General features: G+C 34.2%; 1 protein-coding gene across 1 annotated transcript; it reads right to left on the bottom strand.

Annotated features, from left to right (window-relative positions):
• Positions 1–3,923: 3,923 nt before the first annotated feature.
• Positions 3,924–15,454, bottom strand: LOC128891716 (protein obstructor-E-like). The gene is made up of 3 exons (XM_054151447.1): positions 14,152–15,454; positions 7,420–7,837; positions 3,924–5,716 (listed from the first exon to the last, which is right to left on the bottom strand). The coding sequence occupies exons 1-3, from the start codon at positions 14,396–14,398 to the stop codon at positions 5,689–5,691; spliced, it is 693 nt and encodes a 230-aa protein (XP_054007422.1). The 5' UTR covers positions 14,399–15,454; the 3' UTR covers positions 3,924–5,688.
• Positions 15,455–19,219: the final 3,765 nt, after the last annotated feature.

The following is a 19,219-nucleotide window of genomic DNA, read 5'->3' as shown; positions in this document are numbered from 1 at the left end:
TACTCTTCGAGTATCTGTAACTTCGAAATTATGGATAGGCAACCCTTAATTATGGGGTGAGTATGCACAGGAGGTCTCTTTTCTGTTGCACTGTAGATAAGTACTCTAAATTCTTATAATATTATATTATTATATTATAATATAATTAATATATATGTATAATATTACGTATAAATTAATATATAATATATTAGCATATTATTATAGGAATGATTTACCTCGATTAACCCTTAAAATTCTTTTTCCCACATATTTTCATTATAATATTAATCAGTGGTTTTTAAGCATAAATAAAATGTAAAATTTTTAAGCATAAATAGTATATCTAAATTGATACAAGAAAAATATATCCACTATTGTTAAACTTCAATAATCAATCTATTAATAGAATCTTCAATTAACCCACATTTGTATATATTGCAAACTTTCTTTCGCACACGCCCCGTACTAAAAAGTAAAACTCGCTGCATTTCAACGGCCGCGTTTCCTTCAGGTTTACGTTTATTTTTTAATCGACCGACAAGCGTGCAACGCGAGAAGAACCAATCCTCCTTTTACTTTCGTGACATTTTGAAATATAAACAAAATTTACGATTCTCCAGCGCTTCTGGAGTCAAATTACATAATGAGACGGAAAAAAAATGTGTTTCCCGTCGCTGATCGTGGTAATCACTTAATCGATGCAACATGTTAAGCATCGCGAGAATGAGATTCGCGATTATGGTTGTCGAGACCACGCAGAACCGGTAAGCGATGTTTTATAATACGGGCAATGATTTCCTCCTCGTTAACATTCTCGCACACCTTTAGTATTTATAGACAAGCAGATGCACCGGGTCTTTAGGCTGCAATTATTTAGATAGTCATCGCTTATGTAACTATATAGAAAATCCGTCGACTAATCACAATTGCAATGAATATGCAAATGAACCATAAGTTTCACACTTTTTTAAATTTCTTAACACCTTGTGAGTCAGCAGGCAAAAATTATGTTCTGTGGCCTTTGATAGTATCGATTGTAATGATAACTCCTGAAATTCTGAGAAAATGTAGAGAAGATTAAATATTTAATGAAGATAAGATAAAGATAATTAATTAATTAATGTCAAATTACATGAAGTCCTAAAAAATGCTTCGGTGTATGAAATTAACTTACGTTCTTCCAATTTCGATGCATTTTCTATCGTACTCTAATCATATTCTAATTTACTAACTTCATTCCGTTTCAAAAATTTAGGGGACTTTCACTTCTGTCCGACAACGTTAGGACCTTTTTTAGAGACTCGATGTACAGTTCATCGTGAAGCATTTAGATTATATTTTCTTGCTTTTATATTGCAAGATTTCATCGAGATGCTCGCAGCTTTTATAATTTTTCGTTTGGGAAGAGGATTCAGTTTTTTGTTTGGGCCGCCACTTTTTCCATAGTTAGCTGGATTACTTAAAAAGTTTATTACAACATTGTGAGCTTCCTAATCTAAGTCCGATTCCTCGAATGCTAACAATTTCCACCCGATAGGCTATAATTACGCTTTTCTCTTCGGCACTAACGGAAATGTACCACGTTCCAATTTTGTAATCTATAATACAATGTTTAGGTTTATTAAAAAAAAGAATTAGAGAGTTTATCCACATGTGTCGCAACTCTAAAGCAAATTGAACTCGCTTATTTATATTGGTGCTATAGTTGTGCAACAATTGAAAATCACTATTTTAATTGTTTCATGTCGCATATAAGAGCAACTCCGAAGAGACTAACACGCTGATTGCCAGACTGATTCACATGGAAAGGTATGCAGGCCTAAAATTTTGTCTCGAGACAATTAGACATTATAGAACCTAATATTTGTTAAGTTACTTATTTTTACACTCTCATCAAAATTTACGGATTCTCTCCAGATTTGTTTTCATCGACACCTAGCCCTTAAAAGTAATTACACTAGTTTACAGCCAAAATGTACATTCAATGCCACAATTTTTTTCTTATGTATTTTGGCCTACTAAACTCGAAAATCGCAAGAAAAACTTTTTCTATAGATAGGTTTTTTATATGAATTTTTGAATTTTTTTCCGATTTTTTCTGACATACGTTTACATTTTAGACGATATCTCGAGTTAGAAACGTCCGATTGAGTCACGCAAGACGCCATTTTAAAGGTAATCGAATTTTCAACAATTCATTTGACATTATTTCCAATCGGTTCAATAGTTTAAGTGTTACGGGCCAATATATATGAGAAACTTTGATTTTTTTCGGCTAATAGAACACGAATATTTCTTCCATCGCCAGGGAAAAATAGAAATTGTCAAATTATGTCCAGTTTCGTATTGTTTTCGTATAGATCGCATTTTTACGTAGAAAACAAGCTTTTGTTAAAGAAAATCTATGGATAAATATCGGAGTTAGGAACAATTGAGTAAAGGTACAAAAATCCAAATTTTACTCCGTTTTTGTATTTAAATTGTATGTATATAAGATTTTTGCCTATAATACTTAAACTACTAAACCAATTGAAAAACAATGTGAAAAGTAATTGTTGAAGATCCGATTACCTTTAATATGATATCTTGCGCGACTTAATCGGACGTTTCTAACTCGAGATATGGCGTAAAATGTGAACGTATGTCAGAAAAAAACCGAAAAAGAATTCAAAAATTTATATAAAAAAAATCTATCCATAGAAAAAATTTTTCTTGCGATTTTCGAGTTTAGTAGACCAAAATATATAAGAAAAAAGTTGTGGCATTGAATGTACATTTTTATTTTATTTTATTTTGTAAACTAGTGTTATTAAAGTTCCTTAGTGAAAAGCTCTGTCACCCGTATATGGGTGACGTGGCGTTCAACGTGTTAATATAAAACTCATTAGTTATCATATTCTTCCATCTCACATAATCGACCATTTTTCGTTCCTACTCAAAAGTCTGAGACATTTAAAAATATAGGTTGCGCTTTAGTTATGCTCCGCAGCGTATATGCGTAGGTGTCCAAGAATAAAGGCTTCATTAGCCCGTTGATATATCCGCCCCTGAGTACGATTACCCCTGTGAGACCATAACTGAGCTTACGCAACACCCATTGCTACTTCGATCCCGAACGGAGAACCAGATCTCCCAGCATGGACAGTGAAAGCCAACGAATACCAATCCACGATCACGGTACTCGCGATTCAGCATTGTCGGTGAACCGGTCAGATGAACGAAATAAATACGTCACGGTCATGTCTGTGGCCTGTGGCTAATTGAGCTCCCGATCCTTCGTCTTCTTCGTAAAACTCAAATTAGAAAGGAGTCTCGATGGCCAATTCCCTCCTGAGGCGTACGAGTTCTGACAGAAAAATAACGAGACCGGTGCTGTAACCTATTTCGTATACATAATTGAAGAAAATCATCTGCTATCACCCTCGGCATTATCTCCTACGTTCACGTAAGACTGCGTATACAGTACTGTGCAAAAGTCAGGTCACTTACCGTACGTTATATCATTTACATTTTTAAAGAAAGAATTCCTTCGATTCGGCTTATGTATTTTATTTTACCATGATTATTGTACAGTTTACTGTCTGAAATTAGATAAAAATAGTATAAATTCAAAGGAGAATTCAATATTCGGTACTACTTTTACTTTTACGATGGCGTCGACTCTTTTCAATCAATTTTTATATAATTCTTTAATTATTTCAGTCGGAATATTTTACCATTCGGTTCGTAGTACTTGAGACAGTTCATCTGCATTTTTTGGACCTCTTTTTCTTCCAGATCTGTCCAAATAATCCCAGACGTGTTCGATAATATTTAAATCAGTACTTTCAGATGACCAACTTATCAATTTTAATATTTCATTCTCCTCTAAATGCATTAAATAATTCGTTTCAATTCTATTATATGTACGTGTAGTATACTAGAATATATAAAGCGCAATAAAAAATATACATTAATATTTATTTCATTCAAGAGTTGGCTCTCTTAAATGTAACTGGTATTCAATCTACTCGCACAACAAGATAAACGCAAAGTTGTACTTGTCAAAAGTCAGAATACAAAGTCTTGTCAATTTTTCACGATGTTTCCAATAAGTATTTGGAATTAAAGGGAACCTTTCACAATTTTTCAATTAGCGAGGCAGGCTCGATCGCGATGTAAATAGTCAGACAGGGTCGCGAGAGTGCAGTTCATCGTGCACATCGTAAATTGCGTAAAGTGAAAGGTTGCAATCAGGCGAATCAAGTGAAATTGTCTGCCAACCCGAAGAACCATTCCACGCCGCTTATTGTATTCAAACAAGATCAATTTTCAGAGATTTACATCGGAGAATGACAATTGTCCTCTAGCCACCTACTTTCTTTGCAAGCGAGCAGTAGAAAGTCTCTTGTAAATGAATACAAAATATTTGTTCTTTTATCAATTGGACAGAAGGAGAAGAAGTATACTAGAACTTGCAAAGAAATATCAATTTTCGAATTTTGTAAAGAGAAAGTGCACCTAATTTCGACACTATCACAACCATCGACTCTTTCAATCTACTTCATTAATATCATTGCTACCAATTTAGAAAAGTATCTTCTTTCTTTATTTATGTAAAAGATATCTTTAATTTTATTCACTACATCATACATTTCTATCAATTGTATTGATATTGATAAAACATTTTTTCTTGAATTTCACGAATAAATTAAAAAAAAAATTGATAAAATATTTTTTATTAAATATCATGGCACTTGTACATTGATACGGTGGCAATTAGGACATTGGTTTCTTTTTTTGAAAAAAATATAAAAGGTATTGGTCTGATCTTACTAACAATTTTATATTCATTAACATCGAGCAATTTTTGAATCCATTAATGTTTTTACCTAAAATAGATACATTTCGACGTAACAAATAGTTTAATTACCCTTGACTAGTTAATCAAATTATATTTGATGTAGTATTTCGTTTTCTTTTCGAGCTTGTCTTTAATATAAAATAAATAAATAAATAGAAATAATTATAAAATAATTCGAAATATTTTGAAAATAGTGTGAAAAATAGTTTTTGAAAAACGTTGTGATATCAATGAATATAAATACTTCTTGCAAAATCAATATCCCTTCCGTTTTCTTCTGGTATAGCATTTGAAAATTTAAAATCCAAAATGCTGTATTATTTCTCTAAAGAAAACGAAATATAGCGTTTGCATTCCATAAAATGACCTGTATTTTCAATCTGTTGTATAATGGCGAACATAAACTAATTTCCAGAATGTTCTGCTACCATTGCAAGTAACGATTGTTCAAAATTGTGTCGGCAATTGGTACATTTACCTCGCGAAGTTGTAATATTACTTTCACGATCGAGTTCATCGACGCGTTTAGGAAGAAAATTCCGCAGCCAATTTTCCATATTTCCTTTTGCTACCGCCTGTAAGTTTCTTCCCGGTATGTTAAGTCGCGGTCACCGATTCGCATTTCTTCCTTTTTTTTTTTCTTTCCCAGCGATCGTAGCCATGCCGCAACAAAGTTATCGACGCCATAAATCCATACCGTAATCCGATTACATAAGGAGAAAGGTGTAATTGTCGTGGGAGGTGTATGCAAATGCCAATTCATTTACGTAAGTGTATCGCGGGTTTATTGTTCCTAAGTGTAAAAAAAAAAATTAATTAAGCGTTACAGACGTATCGCTGAGTAACTGGCACCTTGGCTTTGTTCAGTTCTTGTTCTTGTAGTAGTCCTCGCTGCAACAGGAAGAAAAGAAACAGAGGGATAAGCGTTGTTCCTGAAATTTGCATATCCAGAACATGATTCGTAACAAAACTAAATCGAATATACTGATAATCGATGTGAGTATTATTAATATCTTATCAGCCCACTGAATTGACGTTTTGATTCTGATTGAAACACGTACTGCTATCACAATTTTTGCGGGCAAGAATTTAAAAAAAAATATTTTTCAATTCAACATGTATATATATATTTTTTTTTTTTACGTTTCTGTACATTCAAATTGCCATGTTCTTTGAGTCTTCGACTAGCGATGACTGATTTCGATCAGGATACTTAGCTTGGTACAAGATCTTAGCTCGTATAGCATTTTCTTCACACGCACCATAAACAATTATCATAACGTTGTTTCACTGTTACCGATCATCGTAATAAAAATGTAGCACCTTTCTCAATACGACTTTAACGCTTACCAAGATACTAAATAGGTATTTCGTGTTGATGATTATTAATATTTAACAGGGAACTTGTTTACAGACATGACCTACCGATGTGAACAAAGTCGTGCTAAGAATCACGTTGACTAAGCGTATTTCCTAATAGAAGATTATTAATTTGAAGACATCTCAGTAATTATTCATTTGAAGTCCCACTTCATGTAATACTTTTTTATGCAAAATTTGATGATTTATCCGAATTCGAAAAAAAATATTAGATATTCCATTTAAAAAACTGAAGGTGACCCTAATATCTCAATAAAAAAGTAAGGTAATAAAAAACAGATTACATCATTGTATGTCCCCCTAGATACTATGCAATCTTTGTTTGAAACATTTTTTCGTACAACGAATACCTTACGAGTTATTTGAGGTCGTCACGTTATAAGACTCACTCTTAGTGACGTAGTTGTAACGTGTAATATATATTTTAATTTTATTCTATCTTAATATCGTACTTCTTAAAAATATTACTCATATATGCAGGATGTTCCAGAATTAGTGTAAGAACCGGAAATGAGGGGTAGCTGAGACGATTTTAAATCACAATTTCCTTTGCAAAAATCTCGGATGGTGCTTCGGTCGATGGTTTTTCATTAATAATTTAAAACCGAAGCACCATCCGAGATTCTTACAAAGGACATTATGGTTCCGAATCGTCTCAGCTACCCCCCATTTCTGGTTCTTACACTAATTCTGGGACACTCTGTATATAATAGAATAAAATAATATATAATACAATAAGACAATTCTATATTCGGTAAAAAATATAAATATAGAGTAAGATAGACATTCGAACAATGTACCAAGTCCATTTTACACCCAAAACCCACTAATGCCCAATAAACTAGTAATACTAACCATAAGCTGAAATCTAGATCTGCTTCTGGACCGTCCAATCATTATTTACTTTACTAAACACGATCAAAATTAAAAATTATATTTCTAAATTCCTATACACACAAGAGTTGTAATAGTTATATGTGATTCAATTAAAATCGAAATACGAATTCAATCGGCTAAAAACGTATTAACGATGCTTGCATCAACAATATATTTAATTTAATTTATAGTATTCATCACATTCAATTCTCTACTATTGTATGAGAATCCATTTTTACTATCGCGTTTCAACTAAACAGTAGTAGCTTATTGGTAATTCGTGACTTTTGGGAAGAGTTCATATCAAAGATTCTGTAATTAAAATTACTGAAGCTCACCATCCAGGGACATTCTCCGGATCCATACATTTGAAGCTCTCCTCGCTGTAGACGGTGCCATACTCGCATTGTCCTTTCTGCGGCATCACGCCGTTTCTGCAGATGTAGAATTTGGCGCAGTCATCCGGATGAGGGTACGTTGGATGTGGTAGAATCCTACCGAGCGGTCCCGCCACGTCGCCGTCAGGGCAAACAAAGCCATCGTCGAGGACGTCTCTCTTTGCGTGTTCGCAGAGCCTGGTGGCATCGGCTGGCCAAACGCAGCTGGACACCTTGTCTTCGTAGATCAGACCAGGTGGACAGGGCATTATTTGACCTACACCGTCGATGCAGTTGACGAAACGATCGCAAGCGTTCGGGTCCTCGTGTTTGAAGTATCCATTAGCTCGTGGACATCCTTTGCTCGGCTGGGGTTCCTCTGAACAGTCAATTTAAAAAGAAAACAGTTCTCCACGTGACTCGATGTATGCACCTTTGACTCAGTCTTTACTTTAGCCTGATACGTATTTTCAAAGATGCAGAAAAAAGATACAGAAAAGAAACAGGAAACAGTTCTCCGCGAGACTCGATGAATGCACCATTGACTCAGGCTTCACTTTAGCCTGATACGTATTTTCAAAGATGCAGAAAAAAGCAACGGAAAACAGTTCTCCGCGAGACTCGATGAATGCACCTTTGACTCAGTCTTTACTTTAGCCTGATACGTATTTTCAAAGATGCAGAAAAAATCAACAGAAAACAATTCTCCGCGAGACTCGATGAATGCACCTTTGACTCAGGCTTTCTTCTAGTCTGATACGTATTTTCAAAGATGCAGAAAAAAGATACAGAAAAGAAACAGGAAACAGTTCTCTGCGAGACTCGATGAATGCACCTTTGACTCAGGCTTTCTTCTAGCCTGATACGTATTTTCAAAGATGCAGAAAAAAGCAACAGAAAACAGTTCTCCACGAGACTCGATGTATGCACCTTTGTTTTAAGCTTTCCTTTAGCCTGGTACGTACTTTTAAAAATGTAGATAAAGAATTCAGACTTCAATAAAAGTATGTCTTATTTTCTAAACGGTATAACATGTATATTATGGTTAATATTTTATATATGCATTTGTGCACGTTCTTATACATTTTCGGATGATTTGTTATAATTACGTAAATGTCCTCAGTTCACCTGTCAGATAATATGTTAATCAACCAAGTATAATAATTGGACATAAGAGCAAAAGCAAAGAGGTATGGCTTCAGTTAACCATGAAGGTGGTTTTCGTGCTCTAAGATCCTATCGACAAAATACAAGTTAGCATTCCATGTATCTTATTTATGTTTAAAAAGTTTCTATAATACTTTCCCTAAAGAAATTTCTTTTATATAAACATCAACATTCCTTCAGGTACCCTGTATTAGCACCAGTTTGCCTAATGAACCCACTGATAAGAACACAGGCCTTTCGTCGTTTCTTTCGTTCGAATACGTGGGTCCGTGGAAATAAGCCTCTGCGCGCAGATTTATTCATATGGCAAAAAATAGCCAGGGAGGCGAAAGTAAAAAAGGGAACAAAAATTGAAGCGAGCTTGGAAACGATTTTAGCCAAGAATGCAAGGAGGAACCGGTTTCGCCATAATTTATCGCGTCTTTGGTGACATTGCGAACCCGATCTAATCGTTATCGTATACTCGAAACCCAGACGAAGCTCCGGCGTCATATGGAACCAGAGTTCCATTTTTAGATTGGAAACCGTTCCTCGAACGTCAGGCGATTCAGACTCCATCCAGAAAATCGGTACGTGCATCGAAGAATCGAAGAGACCGATCATGAACGGAATTCAGCAATCCATGATCAGAAGTTTTCCAAAAAAAATTGTTTGATAGAACACTTTTATTCTCTTGTTCTTTGGTGGGTTCGTAAAAGTTGAGAATTCGATAGTTATCGATTCGATAGTTATTTGAAACAAAAGTCATTTTGCAATACCGTTTCACACGTTGACTATTTTTTAAAACTAATCTTCTTGAAAAACGTGGGTTATCTAAAAATATATAATAGCAAACGTTAATAAATTCACATTGAATTTTAGACAAAAATATAGTCGCATTTACTTAAATTAATTGTATACTAACTTAACCCAATACGTATTTATGCAATAGATTAGTCTATCCAAATACTGTTAAGCATTTTATGTCTATAGTATTGTCTCAAGGTCAGCTGGAATTGGCGAAATAGAGTAGTATTAATTGGTTTATGTTAGTATGTCGTTAGTTTACCTAGATGCAACCACGACTTTGGCTAAAATTCGATATGAAATTATTAACGTGTTATGGTTATACTGTTTTAGATGAATTATGTTTTTGAAGAGTATCTAAATAATAAACAATATAAATGTAACAACGTGTGAGACGAGATTGTAAAATTCCTATTGCGAAAAAGGAAAGTTTACAGGAAACATAAATAAGAAAGAAAGAAATGAGAAGAAGAATTTGAGAAATAAAAGTCTTTAGATGTTCTAGATCGTTGTAGGTGATGCACAGAATTTTGTTTAAATAATTTCGAACGAAATCGATAGGTTGAATCCAAAGAAGATTATTGACAGGCACTTTCTTAAAAGACAAATTTAGTGCTAGACTCGTGAAAACTTTTACAAGACTAAAACTTTGTTTCGATATAATTGAAAACTACATATTTTACATTTACAATAATTAAACTGCGGGTTTGATGCATTTACAATGCAAACGAATATGGCAATTATATGCTGAACATAACGAAAAGGTATTTACACTTAGATAGAAAACCACTATACGTCATATAATGCTTAAAATCCACAGCCTAGTTTAAAAAGTTTCAAAATTTCAAAATTATACGAATCCTCTCCAAATTTATTTTCTTCGACACCTCACTTACAAAATTAATTTGTTTAGTTCCTTAGTGAAAAGCCCTGTCACTTGTATATTAGTGACGTGATGGTTAACGCGTGAATAGCGTTCCTGTCGTGTAAACGCACTTTAATGGGCAAAAAGACTGATTTCTCTCATAACGTGGGCATCACTTATGGTTAATCTTTATTACTCTGCACAGCACTTCGTATTGCTCGTTGGGAATGCGGTTCACGTCGGCGTTCGGAATTTCTCGAAAATAAAAGATAGTGTGACCAGAATATTCCTACGTGCGCGAATCGGTACACGTCACTTTCACCTTTGGTTTCTCATAAGTACGCTCTTGGAATGGTCCATGTATCGCGTGATCGTTTTGCCATTATATTTCGCATTTCGATTCGATTCCTACTAAAGGAAATTCGTTTTTATTAGGTGGAGAAATTAAGTTTAAGTAAAAATGAAAATTCTAGGTTCTCAATCTAGGTACTCTGATAAGACTCAACTTGATGATCATTATAATAGATCGATATGTACCAACAATGCTCATTGTTATTCTTTTAACAGATTACAAGTGAACATTTAATTATTCGTGACTGTAAGTTTGAATAGAAATATTTCTTTACCATTCTGTTACGTTAAAGTACCAGCCTTAAGTTGGATAATTTTTCTTTTTAAATAAATGATAAATTTACCTTAGAAAGGCGCAGAATTAATTCCTACACCTAATATAATTCACGACATTTGGATAGAAACATTCTAATGAATGAAATACATTATATACTACGCTTGAACCATCGTCCTTTTCAATTCTAGTAAATTGAGTCTCTATAAACGGTTCGAAAAACTAAATGTTGTACAGTTTTTCTTTTTAAATGAATAATAACCTTAATTTACCTTAGAAAGGCGCAGAATTTTTTTTCTAGAACTAATAAAACGTCACATTATGTTGTTCAAAGAAAAAAGTTAGTTAACGATTCCACGCCACATGCAACCATTGTAAATTAATTTTTGTTACTATAATAATAATAGATTATTTCAACTTCTTTTATACTACACGCTTAAAAACGACCTTCTGGAGATAAAAAACGTTTATGCTCTAATTGTTGTACTCGTTTATGCTCTCTGGTTATTTGAATAGTCAATGAATAAATTTATTTTCTGCTTTGGGAGATCTCCTCATTATAGAATAATTTACATTTCACGCGAACAAGTCTTGGCCCATTTACTTTAAATGATGTCTTTTATAACTGGCAAGCCTGCGTTGAAGCAGTAGATTAACCATGCCTCTGGCAAGACTTTTAACAGTCCAATTTATTTTTCATTGCGTTTCAGAAATTTTAATGTAAACGATTTCAATACCTAGCCTTCTCATATTGAATAATAACGATCACGATAAAACTATTCATTCTGTTACAGAATTAAAACAAGCATATGTACACAATGATAAAGTATTTTTCAAAAAAGTTTATCGCTACGTACATACATTTTTTTGTATATTATAACAAACATGCCTCTAATATGATATTATTATTATTATTATTATTATTATTATTATTATTATTTAATTCGAAATGTTTATCAAGCAATTTATCTTCTACATTTTCATTTTATTTTAAATCTGATAACTTTTATGTAATTTTAGCTTTCTATTTGGAACATATGTTATTAACGGTATTTCTGCAAGTTGTTTAAATATATCTATATCCCGTTTCTTCTGGAATAATAAATTGTCAGATTACTAATCGAAGGATCGAAATATTTGAACTACGTCTTTGTTTAACTAAAAATCATAGTTCAATCCGAATTTTTCAAATATTATTCTATTGATATTTTATAAGTAAGAAAAATGAATTCAAGATGAAGTGAGAAACGTGCGTGTTAGAAAGTGAATGAACTAATATCTAACGCTGTTGTTGCGCAACTATTACCAAAGAATCGGATAACACGCGTGTTTCCTTCAAATGAATTGTCTATTACTGAATCGCTCTCGGCTCGTAGATGATTTATGGCCAGTACAAATGATCGTACGTATTACGTTCATTTCGGATGAACGCGAACATAATGTAACGTGTTCGTTTACATAATGAATATTTCGGTCGTGTATACATAACGCCTTAAATACTTTTCTCGTTAAGAAAGCGAATGTGGTTGCGATTATAATCGATACGTCCATTATATTCGGATCATTAAAAACAGAGTAGATTATCAACTCAATTTTATGGTTCATCTTGTCTATGCACTAATTTTCTTCCGGGCTTTTAGGTCTGACAAAGAAATATTTACATACAAATTGTATCGAAGAAGGCCTAAACGATAGCTTTATTCATTTGGAAAATTGTATATTCAATTAAAATCATGTAAACTGAAAGATCAATGTTTACAAAAGAGGTACAAGACCAGAGAGGAGTAAAATTCTTACCTAGATACAAATATCAAATATTGAATAAAAGATAAAGAATATTGAGTGTCTCGACTATTCAATAAAACTTAATCTTTGGGTCACGAACGTTGTACCTGTCTTAATGTTGAAATAGAGACGAACAGAATTTTATTCGAATAATAAATAATGAAGCAAACCATCCACATTAATCATGACGCTTACTCGACCAAACAAATAAACTATTTCTTCATTAATGGTTTAATAAAATTTGATAGATACTTCGTTAGTGTGCAAGGTATTCGAATATTCAAGTATTCGAATAATCAGATTGTTTAACAATTCAAAATATATTCAATTAATACATACATGAAATTCATGAAATAAAATACTTCGCGATAGAGAAATAGGAATTCAATTCTTTGATCGTGTACACGCCATGAATAAATTGTTATGCGTCGGTTTTATTCGTTACTTATGTATTACTCGAATAAAATTCTGCACGTTTCTGTTTTAATATTGAGACAAATACAACTTTATTCCGTAGCTGAAATTATAATTTTTATTCGACGATTACATACATAATATTCTTTGTCCTTTGTTCGTTGCTCATGATACTTACACAAGCAATCCACTAGTGAAACCATCTCATAACAATTTATTCCTGACATTAATTCGATCAAATAATTAATTTTTTTTTTCATTCATTATAAAACTTTAAGTGTAGAAATTAATTTTGTGCCCTTCTAAAGAAAACATATAACTTTTAATCTTCCTTCAGTCGCATATTCCAAGAGAGTGCATACAGTCGTAAAAATAAAACTGCAAGTAAATATTTCTATTTAAACTAAAATTAGAAATAATCGAATGTAAAGGCACATATTTAATTTCTATATCTAATAATTATTCAAGTCACACTTCTTCGAAATTTGACGACTCCTACACTTTGTATACATAGACGTACAGTATCGAACATTCTCGTACAGCGTAACAAGCATTAGGTTGAGACTTAGATTTGTTATGCATTCAAATCCACTGCAGTAAACATTAACTTCAGGGCCTAAAAAGTCGATACTCTAATCTAACAAAATGACTCGTAAATATTTCTACTTAAACTAAAGTTGCAAACGTACGAATGTAATAGCACAAAATTAATTCTTACACCTAATACATAACACTAAATCTACCGCGACCGGTCAAATGGTCGTTTTCAAACTTTCGTGTGCTGTTCTTATATAAAAATATATAAATTATATACAATTATTTCGCGTACTATTCAATTTAGTCCGGATGAAATATTTTTGCATGCAATTGAAAAAAGTGACCCTAAGGCTAGTCTTTCGATCGATAGAGGTAGAAGTAAGTATAAATGAAATATCGGTAGATTTAGTGTCGATTCTAAATATGTTACCATTGAAAATAATATGTTCAAACTTTGGTTTCTAGACGAGAATTTCGTCAATCTTGGAAGAAACGGAAGTGAACGGAGACTTACGAAGAAGAGTTCGGTCTCCGCATGGGACGTTGGCTGGTAAGTCACAGAACTCCTTCTTCGGGTTGTCGTCCCTGAAGACGAGACCGTCTTTGCACAATTTCTCCTCGGCTTTACCGTTCAGGCAAACGTAATAGAGATCGCATTGTTCTGGGTCAGGGAAGAAGCCCTTCGGTTCCGGGCAACGAAACTGTGCTCTGCTCAAGGTCACCGCACTGATCAACAAGAGGGACAACACGCGAAGGTACATGGTCTTTTCTCTTTCCTTTTCTTTTTCTATTTTTTTGTCTCTTCTATTTTCTTCTCTATTTTCTCTGTTTTTGGTTCGTCGAAATCTTCGTTCCAGAGAGCCAGAGACCCGCGTACACGGTTTTTCTCCTCTTCGTTTCTTCCTCTTCTTCTTTTTCTTCTTCCTCTCGGTCTTCTTCCTCTTTTGGTTCCTCGACAGTACGTAGAAAACGGTGGATATAACGTGAGTGCAGACCTGAAACTGGTCCTGATTCGTTTCTGTCGGCACACCACCACTGCATCCTTCCTTGCATTTCACAACCCCCCCACCTCCCCCCCTTTCGCCAAAACTCCTTTCTCGCTTGCTCTCCTATCCGGCGGTTTTCTTCAACGGGAGTGTCGATACGCTCGCGAGGCCAGACCCGTTTCGGCCTGGCTTTCCGTCCCCGCCTTACGTCCAGACTCTGTTCGCCATTTCTTTTTTTTTATTTTTACAATTTTTCTTTCGCTTCTATTTTTCTTTCTTTCGGTTCGTTTCTGTCGCGTCTACATTATTGATACCGATATTCCTGGTCTGGTAGTTTCTTCCGGGTAGCGCGCAAACGCACCATACCCCACCCCAAAACCGACGTCGACTACCTGTTCGCTCTTATCACCGTTCTAGCCTTTATCGAATCATTTCCTGTTGAAATCGATTCGTTGATCACGACAAGGTGTACCCCAGCAGGCAACAGTTGTCGAACGAGCGACTGTTTTGAGTTCATTAATTATTTCTATTTCTTCTTATGTGTGGTTAATTCGTTTTACAAATACTCGACTCGTGCTTGGTCTCGAATAAAACGACGAGTGAAAATTTGATTCGAGTAAGTCTCGACCACGCTTGTGGGTTCTTTTAAAATGTAAACGTAATTTGAAAGGTAGATTTCCTAAATGAGAATATGTCGGGAAGGGCTTACAAGATAAAGAAATTTATTGTTTATACGTGTTTCTTTAAAAGAGATGAATATGGTGTTATGTGTGTATAATGGAAATTTATTTTACTTATAAGGGGGTATACTGAATTAGGAGTTCTAAAAAAAAGCGATTTTTGGTGAATTTTTTTAGGATGGAAAAAAATGATTAATTCTATCGAACTTTTTATCCTATTTTCATACATATTTGAGTAGTCTGTACACATTTTTTCAACAAGTAATATTCAAATTGAGTCGACTGTGACGCACCTCACAATTAAAACCTTCTATCGGCGGGAAAGATACAGGTCGTAATTTTCGTTTGACACAAAAGAACCAAAAGAAATGTTCTTTTCATACATTTTTCTTCTATATGAACTAAGAACAACCCGCAAAAATGGTGAAACGTGAAATTACTGCAAGTTTGAAAAAAAGAACGAGTCCTTTGGGTGAAAAAAATCACTTTAACTTGACAAAAAAGTTCTTTAAAATTTTTTTGTATGAATTTTCTTAGTTCACATAGATGAAAAATGTATGAAAATGAAAATTTCTTTTGGTGTTTTGTGTCAAACGAAAATTACGACCTGCATCTTTCCCGCCGATAGAAGGTTTTAATTATGAGGTGCTCTACAAATATGCGTCACAGTCGACTCAATTAGAATATTTCTTGTTGAAAAAATTTGTACAGACTACTCAAATATGTATGAAAATAGGATAAAAATTTCGATAGAATTAATTTTTTTTTCCATCTTAAAAAAATTCACAAAAAATCGTTTTTTTTAAACCTTATAATTCAGGATACCCCCTTCATGAAAGCGTCGCGTGACCCAATCAAATCAAAATTTTATATGAAATCGAATCAACGATAGAATAATGCAGAAATGGAGATTGCTGAAAAAATCATCTTTTTCCATCATTTACGTTCAAAAATTAATTAAGAGTAACTCCGTCTACAACGGAAGACACCAACAAGAGTGGAACAATCTTTTATAGAAGGTAAAATGGCAAGGTAAAGTGGGTTCTTATGTTATGAACGATACCGTATAGTATTTTATTAATAATATCGTATTGTATTCACTTTTTATTTACTTTTGATCCCCGTATTAAAGATTTCTTTTCTATACGTCAACGTTACAGCATGCGTGCCTAAGAAACATTTTTATGAAGCCTAAAAATTACTCAAAAAACGTTTTCGTTGAATTACAAAAATTAATTAACAAATGTCGCATGTTTCTTTCGTGAAACAACAACGGCTCCTTTTTCTTGGACAACTCTTGATCAAAAATTCAATTGAAGTTTAACTTTTTATTTACTTATAATCATACTAAAGCGTGTTTAACTACATATAATCATATTTAATACAATTATAGTATATTTAATTATATATAATTAAATGTATTATAATTATAATATATTTATACTTATATTTATATTTAGTGAAGAGCAATCGTAACTGTTGACATAAGCTGTTTTCCATACGGCTTGAATTCAACATAGTAAGCAAAACAAAAATAGGATTCGCATCGTTTCGTCAATCGACAAATATTATTTTGTCATTCGAAGGCAATCGTTACGGTTTCACGCGCGTTTGTGAAATTATATTTGCGCAACGCTTCGAAAGTGTCCGTGAATGTTAATATGGTTACTTCTGTGCACACGTTCACTTCCGGGTGGTTTGAATACGTGTATCGCTTACGACCGTAGGCAGTTCGTTTCTCATCAATGAATTACTTCGGCGTTTGTTGGCATTCCGTACGAATCCCTGTACACCGACAGGCGAAACAGAAAGATCTAGACGATCCTTCCAAGCGATACGATGGGTACCTTTCTGTTGTTGATGAATTATGCAGCGGAACGTACATAAGGATACAAGATGTTTCAAAAGTGATTGCCAACTTGATTTCCTAGAGAAAAAGATGGTAAATAAACTAAATATATTAGATCTACTGAAAAGTTCTGTCCGTTTCGGTTACAAGTTTTAAGTCTACGCATATTCATTAAAAATGATATACAAATTGCAATCACGCTGGCAAGATGTCATAAATAATGATAAAAATTAAGCTATTCAATAAAATTTGTTCAAGGTATGACAAATTTATTATTTTGTTTTACTCTAAAAACGAAAAGAACTTTCCGGTAGACCTAATATATGGCACCTTTGTAATATGTACATATACATACTACAAAGAGAGAGAGAGAGAGAGAGAGAGAGAGAGAGAGAGAGAGAGAGAGAGAACATACTTTGTACTCGAGCGAATGATTAACCCAAGGCTAGTAACTACATATTATAATTTCAGAACTTTGCAAGAACAGAACTATCGTGTTACATGAACGGAAGAATTCTTTATCATATACAATATTTTATAGTAAAAGTGATACTTGAGACATAAAGTCTACAGATGGGACACAATACGATATCCAATGCGATGACAGCGTAATATTGAAGGGACCCGTCTATCTTGTAGTATTTAATGTCAAAGGTCGGCATTTTGAATACCTCTTACGTTGGGATATAAGAACCAATCTACTGTTAAAGGTCACAGTACTCGTCCTCGATAATACTGGTCGTATCAAAGTAAGTATTACAAAAATTAATACTGACCGTAAAATAATGACTGACAGAAAATGTTTTATGTACATTTATCAAGAATTGTAGATATCAAATAATGTTATAGATGATTGATATCCTTCTAACACTTCGCAACATGTACTAACACATCCTCATAATTCCTAACACTACCTGCTACCTCCTAACACCTTCTAACATCTCCTAACAACTCCTCAAACATACTGACACTTCCTAACACCATCTAACACCTCCTAACACTTCCTTACACCTCCTGACACTTCCTAACAGTTTCTTACAACTCTGGACACCTCCTAACACCTACTAACATCTCCTGACAACTGCTAACACCGCCTATCACGACCTGAGATTTCCTTATAATCTCCCATCATGTCTTCGCGCATTTCCCATTAATTTACCGCATAATTACCCATTACTTTCTCGTTCAACATGTTCTCATAATACAAAAGGTAAGTTTCGAAATAGAAATAAAAGTTATACCACTTCCACGCTCATCATGTTCTCCTAGTCCAAAAGGTAAGTTTCGAGTCAGCATTACAAGCTATGCCACCTCTTAACTCATCATGTTCCCCTGATCCCAAAGAGAAAAATCGAGGAACAGTTAAATACGTATAAGAAGTAAATGATGCCACTTCCTAGCGTATCATGTTCTCCTGATACCGAAATGTAAAATAAAACCAGCATTCGATACGTACCAATGATTTCTCGTGCCACCTCTTCATATATCATGTTCTCCTGATACCATGAGCAAAATTCGAGCCAGAATTTCATACATACCAAAAATTCCTCGTGCCACCTTCTCGCATGTCATGTGCTCCTGATACCAAAATGCAAAATCGGCCAGAATCTCGCAATGTACGGAAAAGTAGCCCCTTGGTTTAGGCAACCTATGCTTACAGGTAAGTTGGGTCGGTTGCCTGCTCCCAGGCGCAAACGTGACACCCCTTCGCATATCATATGCTCCTAATACCAGAAGTAAAAATCCGACACTTCCCATCACAATTTTGGGAGGAGCGATATGCAACATTGTTGAAGTTGGGAGAGAAGCGATTTGCAACATTGTTCAGTTTGCAACATTGTTAGAGTTTGGAGCAGAGCTATTAGCAACATTGTTGTGTTTTGCAACATTGTTGAAGTTGGGAGAAGAGCGATTTGCAACATTGTTGGCTTTGCAAAATCGGCCAGAATCTCGCAATGTACGGAAAAGTAACCCCTTGGATTAGGCAACCTATGCTTACAGGTAAGTCAGGCCGGTTGCTTGCCCGTAGGCGCAAACGTGCCACCTCCTCGCATATCATGTGTTCCT

Source organism: Hylaeus anthracinus, unplaced genomic scaffold (assembly GCF_026225885.1).
Source record: "Hylaeus anthracinus isolate JK02 unplaced genomic scaffold, UHH_iyHylAnth1.0_haploid 12002, whole genome shotgun sequence".
Taxonomy (NCBI): domain Eukaryota; kingdom Metazoa; phylum Arthropoda; class Insecta; order Hymenoptera; family Colletidae; genus Hylaeus; species Hylaeus anthracinus.
This window is presented reverse-complemented; position numbering and strand designations above follow the sequence as displayed.